This window comes from Dasypus novemcinctus, chromosome 7, assembly GCF_030445035.2.
Source record: "Dasypus novemcinctus isolate mDasNov1 chromosome 7, mDasNov1.1.hap2, whole genome shotgun sequence".
Taxonomy (NCBI): domain Eukaryota; kingdom Metazoa; phylum Chordata; class Mammalia; order Cingulata; family Dasypodidae; genus Dasypus; species Dasypus novemcinctus.
In genome coordinates, this window is record NC_080679.1 from 5,774,385 (window position 1) to 5,795,996 (window position 21,612).

The following is a 21,612-nucleotide window of genomic DNA, read 5'->3' on the forward strand; positions in this document are numbered from 1 at the left end:
AAAGAGAAGAGAGAAAAAGGGAAATAGATACAGTAGATCACACAGCGAATGGACACAGGGAGCAAAAACAGCAGGGTGGGGGAGGGGGAGGGGAAAAGTAAAAAAAAAAGTTAAAAAACCCACAAAAACTTATTTAATTAATAAAAAAAGGTTAAACACAACGACAACTCATAACGATGTATACTAAGCCATCCTTCCCTGTAAGAGTAAAACACTGAAAAAAAAGTGACCAGGGATGAAAAGGAACTAGAATTTAAGTAAGCAAATTGGACTTTTTACTTAAAGTGGTAAAATATTTAATCTCAGAACTTAAACCTTCCATCTGAATCCAGGTGTGGCAGTTTGAAATTATTTATGAATTCCAAAAAGAGATATTGATTATGTTTATAGACTGTTCCTCTGGGTATGATACCCTTTGTATTAGATTCAGCTGAGATGCCTTTGATTAAATTACGATAAGATCAGGGCATGCAGGGTTGAGCCCCTGCCCCCTTGGGGGACGATATAAACGGACACTCAATCAAGGAGACACACAGAAGGAGATACACAGGAGAAGGTACCCAGAGGAAGAGAGAGCGGCATCGACAGAAGAGGAGAGCGCTTGACGCTGGGGCCCTGAAGAGAGCTGAGCCACTGCCCGGGCAGTCTGCAGCTGAAGGGAACAGGGCAGCTGAGCCCTAGACTGACCTCCAGCTCAGATCGGAAGAAGCTGGGCCCATGGAGCCTTAAGAGGGAAGACGAAGGCTGAACCCCGGCACACACTTCCTGCCATCTTGCTTTGACACTGTGGCAACAGACTTTGGTGAGGAACTAACCTTGAAATGAACTCTTTCAGGTCTTGTAACTGTGACATTTTATCCCAAATACCCTTTATTAAAGCCAACAGGGCAAGTGGGTGGATGTGCATAACCTCCTGGGGACACGGGGTGGGCGGCCTCACCTCCTAGACATGGGGTGGACAGCCTCACCTCCTGGGGACACGGGGTGGACAGCCTCACCTCCTAGACATGGGGTGGGCGGCCTCACCTCCTAGACATGGGTGGGCAGCCTCACTTCCCGGGGACACGGGGTGGGTGGCCTCACCTCCCGGGGACACGGGGTGGGCGGCCTCACCTCCTAGACACGGGGTGGACAGCCTCACCTCCTGGGGACACGGGGTGGACGGCCTCACCTCCTAGACACGGGGTGGGCGGCCTCACCTCCTAGACATGGGGTGGACGGCCTCACCTCCTAGACACGGGGTGGGCGGCCTCACCTCCCAGGGACACGGGGTGGACGGCCTCACCTCCTAGACACGGGGTGGACAGCCTCATCTCCCAGGGACACAGGGTGGACGGCCTCACCTCCTAGACATGGGGTGGGCAGCCTCACATGGGGACACAGGGTGGACGGCCTCACCTCCTAGACACGGGGTGGACGGCCTCACCTGGGGACACGGGGTGGGTGGCCTCACCTCCCGGGGACACGGGGTGGGCGGCCTCACCTCCTGGGGACACGGGGTAGACGGCCTCACCTCCCGGGGACACGGGGTGGGCGGCCTCACCTCCTAGACACGGGGTGGGCGGCCTCACCTCCCGGGGACACGGGGTGGGTGGCCTCACCTCCTAGACACGGGGTGGGCGGCCTCACCTCCCGGGGACACGGGGTGGGTGGCCTCACCCCCGTACCCGAGGACAGCCTGGAAGCCCGAGGGCAGGAAGGGCGGATTCCTTGGCCGGCCCAGGGCGTGGCTGCCCCCACAGCTGGGTGAGTCAGGGCTAACCTAAGATGGACCCTGGCCTCCAGGGTCAATTCCGGGCCCCGCGCCCTGCGCGCAGCCCACCCCCACCCCCACCGGCCTCCGCAGGCTGGCCAGGCCGCCCTGGCTGTCACTCACCGGCCACCTGCTCCTTCACCAGGTTCTCCAGGGGCAGCCGGATGGAATCGTGTTCCACAGTGCAAGTGACAATGTGGGGCTTGCGGGGCTCGCCCTGGTCCTCTTTTGAGGTCTGGTGTTCGTGGAAGTGTTTCACCACAGAATGGATTACTAAATTATTTGACTGCAGAGATACAGCAAGAAAGCATTTACAAAAATTGCCCTAAGGGAATTGCCCTCTGTCACTCGTGTTTTCTTCTGTGGGTCACATTAAAAAAGAAAAAATACCCTCCAACAAATCCAGCTCCCTGAACTGCGCCTTTTGAAAGGCTGAAGTACAGAGATTTAGGGGTTTCAAAGTTTCAAAAACTTCTGAATTAACTTCCAGTCAGTCATGTCTATTTTGTTAAGCTATAGTATACATTTTAAATTTTTATAAATCTGTCAAAAAGAAGTATTTCCCCAGGCACCCGGTGCTGGTAGGAGTGTAACTGGTACAGCTCTATTAAGGGTCATTCGGCATATCTATCAACTTACAAACGTGGGGGGCTCTGGACCCAGCAACTCTATTTCTAGGACTTTATCCTACAGTTACCTATATAAAAGGTTATTTGCTAAGCGTAGCACTGTTTGGAATAGCAAGACATTGGAAAGACCCTTAAAGAACAACCATTCAACGAAACACTAGGCCGATGTGAAAAATACTGAGGAAATTTTAACTGCTGATATTGAAAAATCTCAAATATACTTGCTAAATTAAAAAAAGGTGGTAAACGTTATCCAGTATCCTACAATTTGCATAAAGGGAAAATATACATTTGCCTAAATATTCCAGAAAAAGGTAAAAATGGAAGGAGAAAAACTCTAAGTCTACATACTTATTTTAGGAGGTACTGGGATTGGAATCTGGGACCTGGGACCTGGGAGGCAGGCGCTCAACCACTTGCGCTACATCTGCTCCCCTTACTGGCTTTTAACGTGTAGATTACCTCTGGACAGAAACACAGGCCACTAGTAACATGGGTTCTCCCACAGACATGGGAAGAGGCTGACTGGGGACAGGAGGTTTGCTTTTAAACTTTTTTCTCTTATTGTTAAATAAAGTATATATACATAAGTGTGTAAAATGTAAATGTATCATTTAATGAAAAAATCTAACGGTGAACACCTAAGTAGCTGTTACCACGGAGAGGGAAAGAATACGCAGAAGACACGTGGGCTTCTCAGTGACAACCCTCCCGCGCCCTGCAGAACTGACGACACCGATTTTGATGGTATCATTTCCTTGCTTTTCTGTATACTTTAACTTGCTATGTAAGCAGCCCCAAACGACATTGTTTATTTTGCCTACTTTTTTTCTTAAAGATTTATTTTATTTATTTATTTCTCTCCCCTCCCCCCCCACCCCGGTTGTCTGTTCTCTGTGTCTATTTGCTGCCGTCTTCTTTGTCTGCTTCTGTTGAAATTTGCGGCACGGGAATCTGTGTCTCTTTTTGTTGCGTCATCTTGCTGTGTCAGTTCTCCGTGTGTGCGGCACCATTCCTGGGCAGGCTGCACTTTCTTTCACGCTGGGCGGCTCTCCTTACAGGGTGCACTCCTTGCCCGTGGGGCTCCCCTACGCGGGGACACCCCTGCGTGGCACAGCACTCCTTCCCCGCATCAGCACTGCGCGTGGGCCAGCTGCACACGGGTCAAGGAGGCCTGGGGTTTGAACCACGGACCTCCCATATGGTAGACGGACGCCCTAACCACTGGGCCAAGTTCGCCACCCTATTTTGCCTACTTTTGACCTTTATATAAATGGAATCAAACTGGTGGTAGATTTTTCTCAAGTAAAGGTTCAAGGATGTGAAAATATTGTGCAATAGAAATGCTTGTTGGATGTTGCTGGAACTGTGCAATGGGTCCCTAACATCCTGCCATCACGCACACAGAAGACGGCAAATGCCCCTGACAGTTCATCTACTGTCCACCTGATGGAGAAGTCAGATGTAACATTTTATCAGATCTGAGGTGCACCAAATTAATTCAAGCTGAAGAGATGGTCAGGGATGGACAATTCAGATATGCTTCTCCAAAAGGGGGATGGATTTTTCCAGGTTTCAGGTCACACCCTTGCAAAAGCCCATGATGCCCCCACACTGATTCTCAGCCAGGAGAAAGCAGTCCTCCAGGCTCCATGGGGCTGGAGTGGCCCCCACATCCCATTTAATAGGATCTTTTGGACTGGACGGGGAGCGGGAGAGGCTGCACCCCAGGGTCAGTGGAAGATGATCCAGGCAAGGGTGGCGGGACCCACTGCTGCGTGCTTCTGCGATCATCAGCAGAATCCTGCTATTCCCAAGAAACCTTGCGGTGGCAGCGTCACTGTTCCTCTACACGTGCGCCCAGGGCCACCGCAGCAATCTGCTGAGACCCACAGATCACACCGAAAATCCCACCCACGTCGCCCCAGGCCACAAGGCTCGCTGCACTGGGGCCTGGCAGCGTGCCCCGTGTGCAGCTGCCATGGGCTCTATCGCACGAGCACACCAGTGTATTCAGATTTCTCCTGAACTTATGAATGACCATTCTTGTACATGTGCCCTGGTGCATGAGTTTCATTTTTCTAGAATATATACTTGTAAGTGGAACTGCTGGCTTATGGGGTAAGCATGTCTTCAACTTTACCAGATAATCCTGCCCATCTTCCAAAATGGGTTTCCTCATCCCATTTCTACAGCAGCGCCTGACAGTGCCCATTCAGCTTTACCCTTGTCAACACGTAGTATCCTCAGATTTTTTATTTTTACCATTCTGATGGCTGGGTACAAGTGTTTCATTGCACTTTACACGTAAGGCCAAATACCTTTTATGCTGAAACCATTTGGGCTTCTTTTTTATGAATACATATTCTTCTGATTTCGGGCTTCTCTACTGAATGCCTATTCAAGTTTCTTGCCCATTTTTCTACCTGCCTTTTCATGATTTGCAGGAGTTCCTTTATATTTCAGATGCTGGTCTTTTATCAGTTATGTGTTGCAAATTTCTCCTACTTTCTAGCTTGTCTTTATTTTTATCCTTCGATGAAATGGAGTTTGTTGTCATTGTTGGGGTGGTGGTAGAATTTATCAGTTTTTTTTCTCCTTTAGGGTTGTTTTCTATATTTTATTTAAGAAATCCATCACCCTCAAATGTCATGAAAATATTAACTTACTACTAAAAGCTTTACAAATTTTACCTTTTTACCTTTCACAGTTAGGGCTTTAGTCCACCTGGACTTACTTTTTCTGTATGGTATGAAGTAGAAGTCCAATTTCCTTTTTTCTCTCTCTCTATACAATTGTCCCAGATCCATTGTTTGAAAAGACACTTTTTTCCCACCCTTTTGTGCTCCCTTAGCCATACACGATAATCCCATAATCTTTTGTGAGAGAAAACGCAGGCACCATCATACTTATGCCAGGACAGCAGGGGCCAGTCAGACCCGGGGCCACCCTGGTCACATGACCGGCACTTGCCGTGTCCAGTTCCGTCACTGGCCTCTTGTCTGCCCTCAGGCTAAACCACCTTGCCATAGTTACAAGAGCTTGAGCAAAGGCTTGCCCTGCGGCAGAGCAAGGCTTCCCCCAGGCTACACAAGCCTTGGCTGTTCCTGGGCCTTCTGTATCGCCACATAAATCAGTGTGAGATTCCACCAAGAAAACATCAGAATGTCAATTGGGGCTGCATGGAATCTACAGATCAATTTGGAAAGAAATGGCGTATTTATACCACTGAGCCTTCCAATCAGTGACCATGGTCTATTGCTCCGTTTACTTGTATCTTCTTGGAAGTTTCTCATTAATATTTCTAACCATCCTGGGGGGGGGTCTAACATGTGTTTTTTTGTTGTTGCTTTTGTTATTTATTTATTTCTAACACATGTTTTTACCAGATTTATTCCCTAGGTACTTGCTTTTTTGTTTTTTGATGCTCTAGTAAATACCTATTTGTTTTGGTATATAAAAATACAATTAACTTTTGTATCTAACATCTTTGCTAACTTTTCTTATTAATTCTAATAATCTAGCTACTGGCTCTTTGGAGTTTTCTATGTGGACAATCAAAGAATCTATGGATGACAGTTGTAGTTTCCTTTCCAATAAGGAAATGAGGTAGTGACATTACTAATTGAACAGAGGCTGTGACATCATTGCACTGTCTTCCAGTCCCTTCTATCAATTTTAATTCTATCCCTTTGGAATGGGTCAAACCTTCACCTCTTATTAAGGCAAACAATTTAGTAGGGATTCAAAGGAATAATTCCAAGGTGGACACAAAGGGGAAACTGTCTTTATTGAAATAATGCAAAACAAGTTAGTTCACATGTTATATTGCAAATATTTTAGCAGCCACCTAGAATTTACTTATATGCTATACACTAGCTAATTACACCAAGCTAATCTGCAAAACAGCAAGACCAAACACTACTGTTTCTCCAAAAAAAAAAAAACCCAGAAAGGAACCACATTCTGTCTTTTATTGTAAGTTACAACTTTACTGAGAAACTTTACCTCGGTGCCCCCAGACGTGAAGATTATGTCTTGAGGCTTTCCACCTATCATCTTGGCTAGGTTTTCCCGAGCTGCATTTATAATCTCCTTGGCCTTTCTACCTTGAGAAACAGAAAAGGAAATTCATTAATTAACATTGCTACACCAAGTCCAATCAACAGACAATTAAAAGGATGCCCAGACACGAGTGAGAAAACTAAGTGGGCAATTCTAAGAGGAAGCATGCCCCCTGAATGTGAACATTGCAAGACGCCACAGTCTGGAAATAACTGGGCGAAGAGGCAGCAGGAAGATATAGGCAGATCAGTGCAAACCACTGAGATTAAGTAATTTAGTGAGAGCCACAAACAAATAGTGGAGATGTCTGGGAACCCTAAAATCCCCTGACATGGTTTTCTTCTTCCCGGATGTTAGAGGAGAGGGAAAGCTGTGGCCACTGCCTTGTTTCTCATTCATCAAGACAGGAGAATGAAAGCATGGAAAAACTGGCTTGAGATTATGCTGCAAAACAACAAAACTAAGCAAAGCTAGAACTTGTACTCCAGCAGAAAGCCCGATGCCGGAGCTCATGGACGTATGGGAACCAGGCCAGGGACGTATGGGAACGGGGCTCACGAGAAGGAAGAAAACACAGGAGCCAAACTTCATGGGGCAGAGGAAGGAAAGGCCTGCAGTGGGAACTGCAAAAACTTGAGGACCATTCTTACTTAGTCTACAGACCAGTAGTCTCCAAAGTTTTTCTGACCATACAGCTCCAGTTGTAAAAAAAAATTCAAGTAGGCACCCTATTATACCACTCTACTAATATCATGTCATAATTTATTATAAAACATACATAAAATGAAAAACATGAAAGGACGAGATAAAAATAAACACAAAAAGTAATTTTTACATTCCTTAATTATAGGTAGTGAAGGCCTATGGTGTTTAGTTAGTGATAAAGGTACAGTACTGCAACGAACTGTCAATAAATTGCGGCAGGCTGCTGTTTGGCACATGCCATTAGCTCCACTTGGAATATCGCTCAAACCCTTTCCACCAGATGCACTCCCACCCTTCCTGCAAGATTCTGTTGAAAAGCCCCCACCCTCAGAAGACAATGCACTGACTTCAAATCGCAGCCCCTCCCCTGCTCCACCGCCCCACTCTGCTCCCCAAGGCAACAGCACTCTCCAGGTTGGTGTGTCCTTCCTAATTTGTCCAATGCATTCACAGACAGACAGCTTCAACAAGCAGTCACGGGTTTCTCTCCTCTTCAAAATTGGGTTTCAAAATTTACATACTGCTTGGCAAAAACTTCACTTTTCCAGTTACCAACGAGTCTTAGAGACCTTTTTAAAGAAGGACTCAGGGAGCTACCTCCTACCTATTAGAAGAGTTCCAATGACAAGACTGACCCTACCAAGTGTTAGTCGGGGCTAGATGAACCCAAAATGCCCTACAATGCTGGTGGGAACAGAAAGTGGTACAACCATTGTGGAGAGAGTCTGGCAGGTTCTTAAGGTAAACATACACCACTTCCCTCCTCGGCATTCGTGGTTAAAAATATTCACCCAAGAGGAAGGAAGTGAGATGGACATTGAAGGCCTTGCGCACGAGTGGTCACAGCAGCATTGTCTGTAACCCCAAAAACCTGGACACAGCTCAAAGGTCCAAACGGACGGATGCATGAACTGTGGCCCATCTGTGCGCTGGGAGGAGCCTCCTCAGAGGAAACGGAGCAGCCACAGGGACGGAGGTCGAGAGAGCTACACTGAAAGGAGCCAGACCAAAGAGAATACGCAAGTTACGACTCCGTTTTTATGAAAATCCCCACAATGCACGCTAATCCACGTGACAGAATGCACATCAGTGGTTGCCTGGGGAGGGGAGGGGGCTGGGAATTACAGAGGGGTACCGGGAAACTGGGGACCACGAAAATGCTCACTACCTCGATTGCAGTGATGGCTCAGGAGTATATAGATGCATCAAAAATTACCAAAGTGTATACTTTATGCAGTTTAGTATACATTAATCACAACTCAGTAACACTGCCAGGAGCAAGCGTTAGAACTTCCTTCACTGCAATGCCGTTTTCCCCGTGGACGGAGGCACAGCCCAGCTCCTCCCCGAGAGCCGCAGTGTGTTCAGCAGTGACTGGACACTTAGACTCAGGTCCTCTTTGAAGGGGCAGCAAAACTATCAGAGGTAAACTTTTGGTTGTTCTTTTCATTTACTCATTTATATTTTCAAAAAGAATCTAATAACTACTTGAAATAAAAATGAATAATCAGGGAAATTTGAATATGGACTGCAAATAACATTAATGCTATTGGATTAATGTTAAATTCTTGGGTGGGGAAAAAAGCACTGTGGATGTACAGGAGAATGTTTTTGGGAGATACATGAGAATATTTTGGGGTAAAGTACACTATTTACTAGTGACTTTCAAATGATTCAGAAATAATGGGGCAAGATGCCACTGTATTAGCCAAAAGGGTGCTGATGCAAAGTACCAGAAATCTCTTGGTTTTTATAAAGGGTATTTATTTGGGGTAAAAGCTTATAGTTACAGGGCCCTGAAGAATTTAACTCAAGGTTCCTTCCCCACCAAAGTCTGTTGCCGGGTGCTGGAGCAAGATGGTGGGCAATCTGCGAGGGTTCGGCCTTCCCTGCCTCTTAAGGCTTGGTGGGCCCAGCTTCTTCCCACCTCGGCTGGAGGCTGGTGGAGGGCTCAGCTGCTCCGTTCTCCTCAGTGGCGAACTATGAGGCGAATGGCTCCTCTCTCCCCAGGGCTCCAGCATCAAAACTCTCTCCTCTGCCATGTCTTTTTCTGGGTTCTCCCGTGTATCTACTTCTGTGTGTCTCCTGGATTGAGTGTCTGTTCGCAGCCCACGAAGGAGGCAGGGACTCAGACTGAGTTACAGTCTATTGACATGGTCAAATCAAAGCCCAAATCTTAACATAATTTAATCAAACACATCTCAGCTGAATCTAACACAATCAAAGGGTATCACACCCAGAGGAGGAGACCAGTTTACAAATATAACCTCCTTTTTGGAATTCATAAATAATCTCAAACTGCCACAGTCACTAACTGGTGAATTCCGGTCAATATACGAGTTCACTATACTGTTCTTTCAACTTTTCTGCAGCTATGACATGTTTCCAAATAAAAATCTGGCAGCCCAGAAACACATGTCAGGCAGCCACGGGTTTTTACGCACACCCTCCGTGGAGAACCTCAGGCCAGGACAATACTGTGCTGTCTTAGGTCATTTACTGCGCAAATGACACTGTGACTACGAGGGGAAGTCATCTGTCCTAGAGATGCGGGCGCTTCACTTTGCTGGTAAATATCTCATTGGCTCCAACTCATTCTCAGGAAGCTCAGAACAAAGATGTGAACCGAGGAAGAAATCAATCAAATAGGGCAAAACTGCTGGCTCTAGGTCAAAGATACAGAGGCCTCCATTCTAGTAATATTTCTATATGCTTGAAAATTTCCTAACTTCACAACGAGAAGTTAAGAAAACAAATGCACCATCATCAGTGCAACTAAATGTAAAGAACAGAGCTCTGAAACGACAGAAAGGTAGGAAAGAAACGGTCACACAGAGACCCTGGCACAGGACAGTGAGTAGAGCCGAGCCCTATGTTTTAGCTCTCAGGCCCCAAACTCAAAGCACAGCACGATGCGGAATGGTGTGTGCCTGAGGTCCTCACTGCCCCACCGAACCAGGTGCGTCCCCCTCGGGTGTCCCTCATGCCGGAGACCGCGAGCTGTCGGTCGGCTCTGTCTTCTTGCCAGTAGGACTTGCCTTCTGTTTGCCATCCCCACTCCTCCTTCTGTTCCTTAGAACCCACTGCAATCAGGCCATCGGCCCCCAAATCTCCTCTTCCAGGGTCCCTATGCAGCCAACAGCAGGTGCTGCCCTTGGTCCTCATCCTTCTCCCCCAGCAGCAGCTCCCACTGCCTCGCTCCGAAGCATCTCGAGGCTCCGGCCAGCCCCGCCGCTCCTTGCTGGGCCCGCTCACACTCCAGGCTGCCAACGCCACCTGCCCCAGCTGCTCCTACAACTCTCCTCTCTGAGGTCACCAAATACTGGTCAGATGCTGACAACTTCCAAATTCCCAACCTGGATCTTCCTCTGGACTCAGCTCCCCCCCGGACAAAGCTGAGCACTGGCTCCCACCCGTCAGCGGTCACGGGGCCCTTCCAGGAGGCCAGGCCAAAGGCTGGGAGTAGCCCGTGGCCTGTCCTCTCCCAGTCACCATTACCCAAATCCCATAGGCCCTGCTGTGCACGCATGCCGGAACGGGGCCCTGGCGCCTCGGCTGCCAGGCGCTCCTAGCAGGGCTCCCCGACTCCCCTGGTCCTGCCAGGGACGGTCTCCCAGGGGCGGCCAAAGTCATTCCTCGAAAACCCAAGTATGCTCTGTGTACCAGGCTTCGTCCCTTGCCTGGACAGTGCTGACACACATGTGGGCGCCCAGTGAACACTGGCTGAATCAGCTATTCTCCAAGTATGGTCGAAGGGACCGAGAGGGTCCCCGAGGAGGGGGCCACAGAGCCAAAGTTGTTTTCATAATACTCAGACAGAATTTGCCTTTTTCATCCTCATTTGTATACAACTGTATAATGGAATTTTCCAGAGGCTATGTTACATAAATATTGCAACAGCCTGGATGGAGACAGATGGATACAGAAATCGGTATGAGAACCCAGCTATCGCCTATCAAGTCAGTCAGTGAAAAGCTTTTCAAATTGTTCTAAAACTTTCAGTGGTGATGAATGCACAACATTGTGATTATACTAAAAGCCAGTGATTATACATTTTGGATAGATCGTATGCTATGTGAATATATCTCAATAAAACAGCTTAATAAATAATAATTGTGCAAGAATAGTCAGAAATAGCCGAGAACAGCAGGGGAAGCACAGAGAGGTGAAGAATTTTCTTGTTTGTTTTTTGTTTATTATTATTATTGAAATAATGAAAATGCTCTAATGATGCTGAAGTGATGAATGCACAACTATGATTATATCAAATACCACTGATAGTACACTTGGGATGAACTTTATGCTTTATTAATAAGTACCAATAAAATTGATATGTTAAATAAAAGTAAATTTTTAAGAAATGATTTTCAGAAATTTATAACAAGACCATTCTTCTCCCTAAATTTTTGTTTTGGCCAAGATAGCTATTCCTCATAATAGTAAGTTAACACATAACATTAACATGTAATGGATTTCTTATTGTTTTCAATGAATTACAACTACATATTTTTAAAACTTCTACTATGGCAAATATCCATATAGAGAATGCACTATACACAAGAACTCTTTGGGGTCCTTGGTAATTTTTAAGACTGTAGAGCATGAGCCCAAAATGTTTGAGGACTGCTCTAGGCGGGCGCTCCCCGCTCAAGACTCCCCGGGGACCCCGAGCTCGGCCCCCGCCCCCGCTGCTGGGCCAGGCCGCCCAGGCTGCCTGTCTCCACGCACACTGCCCTGCCTTCTGTGTGCGGGCGCCCTGCGCCAATCCAGCACCCTCCACCCGCACCGGGGCCGCCCAGCCCCCTCACCCTCTTTACCGTTCCCCGCAGCACTTTCCCACCTAACACGTTATGTCGTACTTGTTTATCTGCTCATTGTGTGCCCGGGCCCCTGCTAGAAGGGAAGCTCCTCAGGGGCAGGGATTCTGTCTGTCTCTATCCACAGCTTGCACAGCCCGGGGCGCACGAGCAGTTAGAGGGTGCTGAATGGATGAGTGGTTTAAAACGCGCAGAGTCTGTAAGTGTCACTAAGCAGGACTTGGGGCCTCGGAAGTGAGAGGCCGAGTTTCGCTGAACTGTGCAGACCCTCTGTCCTGAGAGCTGGGCCGGTCTTGACAGCATCAGGTGGTGCTACTGGCCTGCCCTGGGACCTGCCCGCCAGCAGGAGAGCCATCGGGGCGGGAAACGCCCTGGGCCCATCCGGCGGGCAGCCCGTGGCCTGGCCGGGCACTTTCTCAGTCTCAGCTAAGTCTGGAGCCATCCCCTGCCCCCATGCCCACCTCCTGGGGCTATCAGGGGTAGCACATGATGCATGTGTCACCCACAAAACGCAGTCCCCTGGCAAACCTGACAAGTAACGTTTTCCCGGTCACCTTCTACTGTCGGGGCTCACTGGGAAAAGCCTCACAAACGACAGAGCTGGAGAGGCCAGGGCACACGCATCACAGCGCAGGCTTCCTGCTACTCAACGTGAAGACGGGGCGCCCGGGCAGCAGCCTCCGGGGAGCCAACGTCGGGAGCAGCACTGCTGACACTGGCCTTCAGAGGTTTAAAGGGATGCCTCCCTAAGCCTTGGCTTTGGCAAACTTCTAATTTTCATTACACTATGCACGCTGATTAGACAAAATTTTAAACCAGGAAACAAAAAAGAAACTACTCAAAACCTCCCACAAACCCCCTACACCAAGATAATCGCCGTGAACAGTCGGAGCCATGCCCCGCCTGCGCTGCGGCTGCCAGCTGCCTGCCCTGTCCACTGTCCCTCCCTGCCATGGCCACGGGGTGCACAGAACCCAACAGGCTCCAGGCAATGGGATGTGAGCCAGTCTGGGGCGTGCAGCTTACAGGAGTGCCCTTGAAGGACTGGGCATGCCACCTGCCTCCTCTTTTTCTCTGGAAACGCCGACACGATGCCTAGGGCAGGGGCAGACGTCTTCACTGCAGGAGGAAGCTGCATGCTGAGGATGGGAGAGCATGGGATAGAAGGTGCCAGGGCCCCTGGGCACGGTGAGCCGCCACTTGGGTCCTGGACTGTGCCAGAGAAACCAGCCCCAAGGTGTCTGAGCCACTGTAGTTCTGGGATTCCTGTCTCTCACAGCAAAACTAATTAATACATTTTCCGTAATTGCTCAGACACGATTTTTATTTTGGGGCATGAGAAGGGAGAAAAAGCAATCATAGTTGTGACCCTCTTTTGTAACACGCTTTTCCCACTTAAGCCAGCTGTGGATACTATCTACATCACCACTGCTCCAGGGGGCCCAGACTCCACTGAAGGGTGCTACCATACTGTACTCATCAGTCTTCTAGGATGACTACTGAGGCTATTTCCAGTTTTTCTGCTGTTACAAGGATAAACAATTTGGGGATCTAAAATCTTCTCACGTGTTCTTAACATTTCCTTAAATTCTTCCCAAAGACTAGATCATCTTGTGAAGTAATTAAACAATTCCATCATAAAGGAGATATTTGCTTAGGCAAATGCCACGAAATGGGTCGGCGTAAGCAATGGGAACTTATTTGCTCGCAGTTTTGAGGCCAGGAAAATGTCCGAATAAGGCATCAAGGCCACACTTTCTTCCCACAGACCAAACACCAGCTGCTGGCGGTTCAGGCTCCCCTGCGCCATGGCAAGGCATGTGGTGGTGTCAGCTGGCCTCTCCCTGCTCTCCCGGGTTTCACCGCTTTCAGCTTCTTGCCTCCTCTTTCTCCGGCTATCTGAACTTGGTGTCTGAAGGACTCCGGTTACAGGATGAAGATGCAGCCTGATGGAGGTGGGCCACACCTTCACTGAAGGAGCCTCCCCAAATGGGTCCATACCCACAGGAATGGATTACAGTTAAGAAAATGCTTTTCTGGGGTACATAGAGCTTCAAGCCACCACACTCCACCTCTGGACCCCAGTGACGTGTTCTTTCTACATGCAAAACACAGTCATTCCATCGCAACATCCCTCAAGCCTAAAGTTACTTCAGTAGCAAGTACAAAGTCTCATCAAAATTGGTTTTAGGGTGTGGTCTGTCCTGGGGCACAGTGCCTCTCCTTCCGTGGACCTCTTTGTATATTGGTTTTCGGCTTCGCACATACAAAGGAGGGACAGGCATAGGTGAAACATTCCCATTCCCATAGGGAGCAACTAGAAGGAAAACAGGGTCACGGGCCTGCAGCACTGCTGGCACCCGCGGGGCCCCCTCCACTGAAGCCAAGGCCTGAGTCACCCGTGAAGGACGCGCTGTCCTCCAGGCCTGATGGAGCAGCAGCCCCAGCCCCTCCGAGGGCTTCCACCGCGACCGGGCTCTCCCTGAACACTTCCGGGGCGAAGGCTCTATTCTCAGAACACTGGGGCAGCCGCTCTTCCTGAACAACAGCGCGGAAGGCCTGCCCTCCCCAGGCTCGGGACTTGCTCATCCTTCCACTCACGGGTGGGCTGCTCTCTTGGCCTGAGGAGATGCCTTCAGGCCCGACCTCAGCTCCAGGGTTCTGACTTTGAATTTATCCTTCCATCGGTCCCTTTTTGTACAAGCTGACAGCGCTTCCATTCACACAAATCTCAAAAAAACTAAACAAAATACTTGCTGGTTTTGCATGTAGTACACAGGGTCCAAACCATTAGACAAAAGAACTTTCCACAGATCCTTTCTGGATAACTGCGTTTCCAATCCCAGCTTGCACTGAAATGGCTGACGGTTCCATGTTCAGGTAAATCCTCACATGGTGCACTATTCTCTGGGGACTCACTTTCCAGAAGCTCAGGATTTTCCAAACCATCGATTTCTGGTTTCTTTGTGTTCAGGAGTTGAGTTCTCCTGCATGGAGAAGCCAGGCTGCACTTCCCACATTTAGCTTGGAAATTGCCCTGGCTAGATCTCCAACTTCATCACTCTCAAACTCTAACGTCCATCTGACATCAGAACTCAATTTCACCAAGTTCTCTGCCACCTTAAAACAAGGACCACCTTTCCCCGAGTTTCCAACAACACAGTCACCACTCCCTTCTAAGGCCTCACTGAAGTACCTTCAGCGTCCATATTTCTACTAACAGTCTCTTCAAAGCCATCCAGGCCTTTTCTACAAGCACCTCACAATTCTTCCAGCCTCTACCTGTTACCCAATTCCAAAGCCGTTTCCACATTTTTGGTATTTGCAATAGCAGCACCCTACTTTTGGTACCAAAATATGTTTTAATTTCCTAGGCAAATACATGAAATGAGTTGGCTTAAACAGTGGGAATTCATTTGCTCACAGTTTTGAGGCTAGGAAAATGTCCAAATCAAGGCATCAAGGTGATGCTTCCTTTCTGAAGACCAGCTGTCAGTGATCCTGGGCTCCTCTGCCGCATGGCAGGGCACACAGTGGCGTCTGCTGGTTTCTCCTTTCTCGTCTGGATTTTATTTCAAATGCTTCTTGCTTCTGCAGCTTTCTCTCCTGCCTGAATTTCATTCTCTTATAAAGGACGCCAGTAATAGGATGATGAGCCATCCTGACCGGGGTGGGCCACACCTTAACAGAAGGAGCCTCGTGAACAGGTTCTAATCACAAGGGGTTCACCCCCGCAGGAGCAGATTAACATTAAGAACCGTTTTTTGGTCTTTTTTTTTTTTACATTTCTACCTGAGTCTGAACAGAGAGTGATTTGCAAAGCCTAGTCTAGTTACGGTCCCTCATGGAGGTGTCCTGCAGCCTTGCTGGCAGGTTCCCGTCAAGGACATCCCTCCTCCCGGGCAGGAAGGCCCTAACTACTTCATGAAAAAAAAAGGTCTTTTTTATCATTCAGTGTTCTCCATATTCTCTGAAAGACTGCTTTTAATGGAGAAGAAATTAGATCCTAAGCAATGTCCAGAAAATGGGCTGAAATCAAATATCTTAATAAATGGCTAGTAGCTGATCTTGAAAAAACTTTCAATTACCATGTTGCTGTGAGACTTAGTGAGTAGACCAACGTGAGAACACTTTAAAAACTGTCAAGCTCTATGCAGATATGACTGGACCCCAGTGGCTGGCAATAAGTTGTTTGAAATGGAATTTTAGTTTATCATGAGCCACGGTTAGGAGAGTTTACCGTAATTATCCCTAATAAGCACCCACTAAGAAAGGCAAGAGCTCAGGCTGGCCGCCTAAGAGCCGCTGTCTAATTCTGCTGTATAACTACTGAACTGAAGCAAAGTATTTTCCAAAACCTCCAATTTAATAGTAAGAATAAACTAGAAGCAAAGAAGGATATTTACAATTATAATTAAAGACTTTAAAGAATTTTAAAGTAATTTTTGTTTTTAAAAATGCCAGGATTATATAGGACCCTGATGATTTAAAAGATGTATTTTGCAAATATTATAAGGATCAACTGAAATAGATGCATGAAAGAGTTTTAACGGGAACTGTTACAAAGTACTCTTAGTAAGATACCTCTTTCATCTGGGAAAGGGAGGCAGAGAGGACATGATTATAAAGGTTCAAGGTTATAGTATCAAAAAGGCTCAATTTATAAATCTAGATTTCTCAGGGAAAAAAAGTCCTCAAAACTACAGCAAACGACCTGACCGTAACGGAGAACTTACTCAAAACAAAACAAAACAATCGCCTGTGAGTATACAATTTCTCTCGAGCACCTCTGCCTCCGATTACCTGTGATGTGGGAGTATGTGCATGCAGAAAATTCTAGAATTACCTGCTGGATAAGGACTGCTGGGATTTCCCCAAGCTTCCCACATGGCCTCGGTCACAGCCTGCACAACCTCGGGCTCCAGGGGCGTGGTCGCATTATAGTCCATGTAGACTTGCCTGAAGGGGAGAGAACAAAGGCTGAGTATCTGGGGTGGACTCTCCATCCTGGCCACCACAACAGGGCCCCTTGCCGCCAACCGCAGGCGTCAGCTCCCACAAGCACACTTACTACTTACGGAGAGCAACCGAGCGGCTCTAACAGGCGCAGTTCTAACAGTCTCCTACCTGTTAGTTACAGCTTGAACCGGGAACTGGGTGTTGGGCCTGAGGGCTGGAGGGCAAAGTGCGTTCAGGGGCTTTTTGTGTATTTTTAACTTTTAAACTGGTTAGGGTTAGGGTCCTGTGATGGTTAGACTATTGTGTCAACTCGGCCAGGTAATCATGCCTAATTGTTTGGTTAAGCGAGCACTGGGCTACCTGTAATACAGGGGCATTTATGGACTAACATCGCCCATCGACTTTATTGCAGTGGTAAATGCTAGATAGCTGGTTATAATTACATCAGTCAGGGAGATTGCCCTCAGCAATGAGTGACCCTTTATCTAATCAGTTGAATCCCTTAAAAGGGGAAGTGATTCCAGCATCGAGAGTCTCCCAGCACTCGTCAAGAACCTTCACTGCCCTTGCATCGGAGCCCCTGGCTGCAGCCCGCCTGCGGAACCTGGACTTGTGCATCCCCACGGCTGCGGGAGAGACTTACAGAACCGCATACTATTGACAGGTATCTCGTTGATTCTGTTTCCCTAGAGAACCTGACTAATACAGGTCCCTCTTTCTGAACAGCCTGTGCGGCCTTGGCCCATCGGGGTGCCCCTCTCGCCCAGCATTTTGTCCCTGGTGTCCTTGCACTGGCAGCAGCTTCTCTCCTCCTGTGTGGCCCTGGCCCTACCTGACCGCTCAGGGCTCTGCCAGGCTTGACCTTCTGACTTTCCCGGTGGGGCCCTCCCCGCAGCTCTATTTAAAATGGCAGGTACCTGTCCCCTGCGCCCCCCCCCCAGCCCCCGCTGCACATGCACACGACCCACTAGGTTTGCTCCACAGAACCGTAGAGCAAATAGCTCCATGAGCACATGTGGCTGTTTTGTTCAGCAACACTGAGAATGATGGCTGGCATGTCCCAAGGGCTCCATTTACCAGGTGACAAAGTCAATGCCACAGGAAACATAAACCTCTAAGAACGCTCTCCCAGTGAGATGTATATGTCTCTTTCTTTCCCAACATTCAAACCTTCAGAAATGGTAACTCTGTGTAAACCCTACCTGATACTACCAGCTATTTTCACCTGATTTTAAAATGATGTATTTAAACCAAGCCACAAGAAACTCAATTGCAGTCACTAGCTATGGCCAAGTCAGGGTTGTTTCTAGTTTTTTTAAAAAAACTGTGCGGTGTGGAGGGAATGTATGTTATTTTAATGTGCATCTTTTTATAAGCTACTCACAACCAACCAACAGTGCCTGGGAGCACCTGGCTATCCTGCACAGCTCCGGGGTTAGCAGTAACAACCTGTGACAGTTTGAATTTTGTGAATCCCAGAAAAGCCCTTTGATTAGATCACTTGCTTAGATCACTTTACGGCTCCAGAGAGGCGTGACCCAGAGCCAAAGAAGAGAGAGGGACAGGGAGCTCTGCCACTTTGACCAGGCCACACAGAAAGGACTCCAGGTTCACCTACAGCTGCAGAAAGACAGAGGAGCCCAGAGAGGCTCAAGGAGAGAAGGCTCAGGGAGAGATGCCTGATGCCCACAGCTGAGCTCCAGGAGAAAGGAGAGGGACGGGCAGACCCACCTTCTTGCCTCGCCACGAGGCAGGGCTCCAGGACCTGCTGGGAGCCGACCTCTGGTAAGAAAGCATCTCTGGCCTCAGAACTTTAAGATTTTCCCCTAATAAAATTCCCAATATGAAAGCCAACCCATTTCTGGTATATTGCATTGGCAGTCCTGTGGCAAACTAAGACATAACTCCACGGGTCTCTGTCCTGTGAGATTTGGGCCCTTTTCTCTCTCATTTCCTATTAAAAAAAAAAAAAGCACCTCCCACTACCTCAAGCTGCCTGGGTTGCAGGAAACTGCAGCTTTTCAGTCTGCTAATTCCTGAGCTAATTTATGGCTTGGATTTCAGATCAACTTTTACACATGACTTTGCTCCCTTGTTTTCTACTTTCTTAAGTAATATCAATCCTGGAATGGGAAAGCTGAATTCTATTAGTTTCATAACCAAAACAAAAAAACACACTGGAATCCCCCCTACACAAATGTCACCCTAGGGGACATTTTCTCATTCCCCTTCTTTCAGTCCCAACCAAGGTAGATACTGAATGAAAGAGACGGTCTGAGTTAGGCCCAGACCCAGCTCTTAAAGACAGACACACACACATACCTCATACTCTTAAGTCTGGACAGAAAGAATAAAAATCACAAGGAACTAGCCCATACCTAAGCTTGAGAGAGGACTTACAAACCTGACAATGCACACGCCGGCCCTGGCCCCCAAGGGGAGGTGTCCTGCTGTCCCAGTTGCTCAGGCCAGCGGCCTGGGAGGAATCCCGGCCCAAACCTCCTCGGTGCCTACTCCCAAAGCAGCAGCGAGTCCTGCGGGCTCCAGCTCTGCTACATCCACCCTCCCCACCTCCACCACCGCCACCACCTAGCTCAAGCCACCTCCCTGCCCACAGGGACAAAAGCTCCCCAGCCGCTGCCCCCATCACCTTGGCCCTCACCCCTGCTCTTGACCAGCAGCCAGGACTCCTTTAAAATGTAACTAAGCTACATCACTGGTCTCCCAAACCTGCCGTGGCCCCCTCACCTTTGGAACAAACCCGCCAGGCCCTCCTGAGGTCGACCCGATGACAGCACATCTGAGCCTGCGGCTCCCTCTCTGCACTCTGGAACCCGCAGGAGCCATTCCTCTTCCCACAACTGCTGGGAGTGACTCCTTGCTGCCACTTGGGCCTCAGCCCCCACGTCCCCTCTGGGGGGCCCTTCAGGGACTCCCCTGACGGTTCCCATGCCTGATCAGGCCTCCCGCGTGGCCAGCTGGCCCAGCGCTGCGTCCCCTCCCCAGGTGGGACCCCAGGAGCCACCCCCACAGAGTGCCCGTTGTGTGCTGAAATGACAGGAATGATCCCGAATGGCCCAAATTGGCTAAAATTACTGACCACGATCAGAACGTCAACAAGTTGAGAAAAAAACCCAAATTACGATAACCATGTAGACAATAAAAAACATTTAACGAATTAAGAACGACACGTTTTTATAAGTGATAACCAGACAGCTGTGCAAGGAAGTGCCGCGGAGGGCACGATGCCAGCCCGAGGGGCGCCGCTCGGGCCAGGGGCGCGCCTGTCCTCGCTGTGGCTCCCCTGCAGCGCCGTGAGCGGCGCCGCCGCCGCGGGCCTCGGCTCCCGCCCGCACGCCGGCTCCCAGGGGGCCCGCGGCGCGCCCGGCCGCCCCCCGCCCGGCCGCCGCGCGGGTCACCGGGCCCTCAAGCTGAAGTCCCGTAGGCTCCGTGGACTCTCCCTTCCGCTCTCCGCTCGTCACAGCCACGTGTCCTGGGCCCCACGGGCCCCGCCGGCCCCTCCCCGGCCCCGCGCCGCTCGGAGGGCTTCTCAGAGGAGGCGCCCGCGGGCCCCACCGCGCTCCCCTCACGGCACGCACCTCGGCGGCGGGCTCCTCGCGCGCCCCCGCGCGTCCCTACTCGGTGCCACGGCCGCCTCCATCCCGCCGCCGCCGCCGCCACCGCCACTCCGGGGCCGATCCCGGGCGCCCCGCTGACCCCCGAGACCAGAGCGCCACCCACAGGCCGGCGCGGGCGGGGGCGGGCTGCGAGGCCCGCGGCGCTCTCGGATTGGCTGAGCCGCGCGCCCCGGCGATTCTCGGCCAATCCTCGGCTAGTCCGTGAGCTAGCGAGGGCCGCGGGCCTTCTGCGGGGAGGCGGGGCCACCGGCGCTGGGGAAAGCTGATTGGCTCCGAAGGGTCAGGTGACGGGGCTGGCGAGCGGCTCCGGCGCGTCACGGGGGTCGCGACCGCGTGCGGCTGGAGCGCGGGGCTCTCGGGCCGCCTCTGCAGCTTCGCTAGGCTGTGCGCTCCCCGAGGGCGCGGGGAATCCCTGCGTGGAAGAATGGTGTCGGGGCCCGTCGTGCTGCGGGCCCTGCGGGCAGACCTAGGCGCCCCGCGTGCGGGTCTGCGCTTCGGGCCGGGCGTCGGTGGTGGTATCTCCACGCGTAGTGTTGAGGTGGAACTAGAGACCCATTTATTGAGGAGGCATTGGAGGGGATTTGGAGGAGAGGCCGGGAGGCGAGTGGAGAGGCGGTTACAATAGTTAAGTCAGGAGACGAACCCTGAACAGTGGGCTGAGAAATGCAGCAAAGGTGGGATTCAGGATATACTCAGGTCACATCGGCTGGATTTGGGATGTGGGCCTGAGGGTGGGTGAAGAAACCAGGATTACCCAGGGGACCGGAGGGTGTAATGCCCTCGTCTGGGGTAGTAAGGCAGGAAGGGTGAGAAGACCGTCAGGTGGAAATACCTACCGTTCCTGTGCCAACCACACCAAAAACCAGGTGTGGTAGTGGTGAGAGGACAAAGATCCAGATTCTTGAATTCTAATCAAGCTGTCTACCACCCCCCTGCCTGTGTGGCATAATAATTTCTAATTTTAATGGAGGCTTTGCCATTTGCCAGGTTAAGCACTTTTCGTGTAATAACCAATTTAATTTTGAAAACGATCCCGTCAGATAGAT

General features: G+C 49.8%; 1 protein-coding gene across 2 annotated transcripts in view; it reads right to left on the reverse strand.

Annotated features, from left to right (window-relative positions):
- The window catches only part of SCLY (selenocysteine lyase), a 59,467-nt gene extending 38,811 nt beyond the window's left edge, over positions 1 to 20,656 (reverse strand). Inside the window, exons 1-4 of one of the 2 annotated variants that reach the window (XM_004475818.3) lie at positions 20,528 to 20,656; positions 16,816 to 16,928; positions 6,391 to 6,491; positions 1,877 to 2,039 (exon numbers count right to left, since the gene is read on the reverse strand). In XM_004475818.3, the coding sequence (XP_004475875.1) occupies positions 1,877 to 2,039; positions 6,391 to 6,491; positions 16,816 to 16,928; positions 20,528 to 20,589 (439 nt within the window). In that variant the 5' untranslated portion in view covers positions 20,590 to 20,656. The remainder of the gene's footprint in view (positions 1 to 1,876; positions 2,040 to 6,390; positions 6,492 to 16,815; positions 16,929 to 20,527) is intronic. The other variant, XM_004475819.5, reaches the window with a different exon arrangement.
- Positions 20,657 to 21,612: the final 956 nt, after the last annotated feature.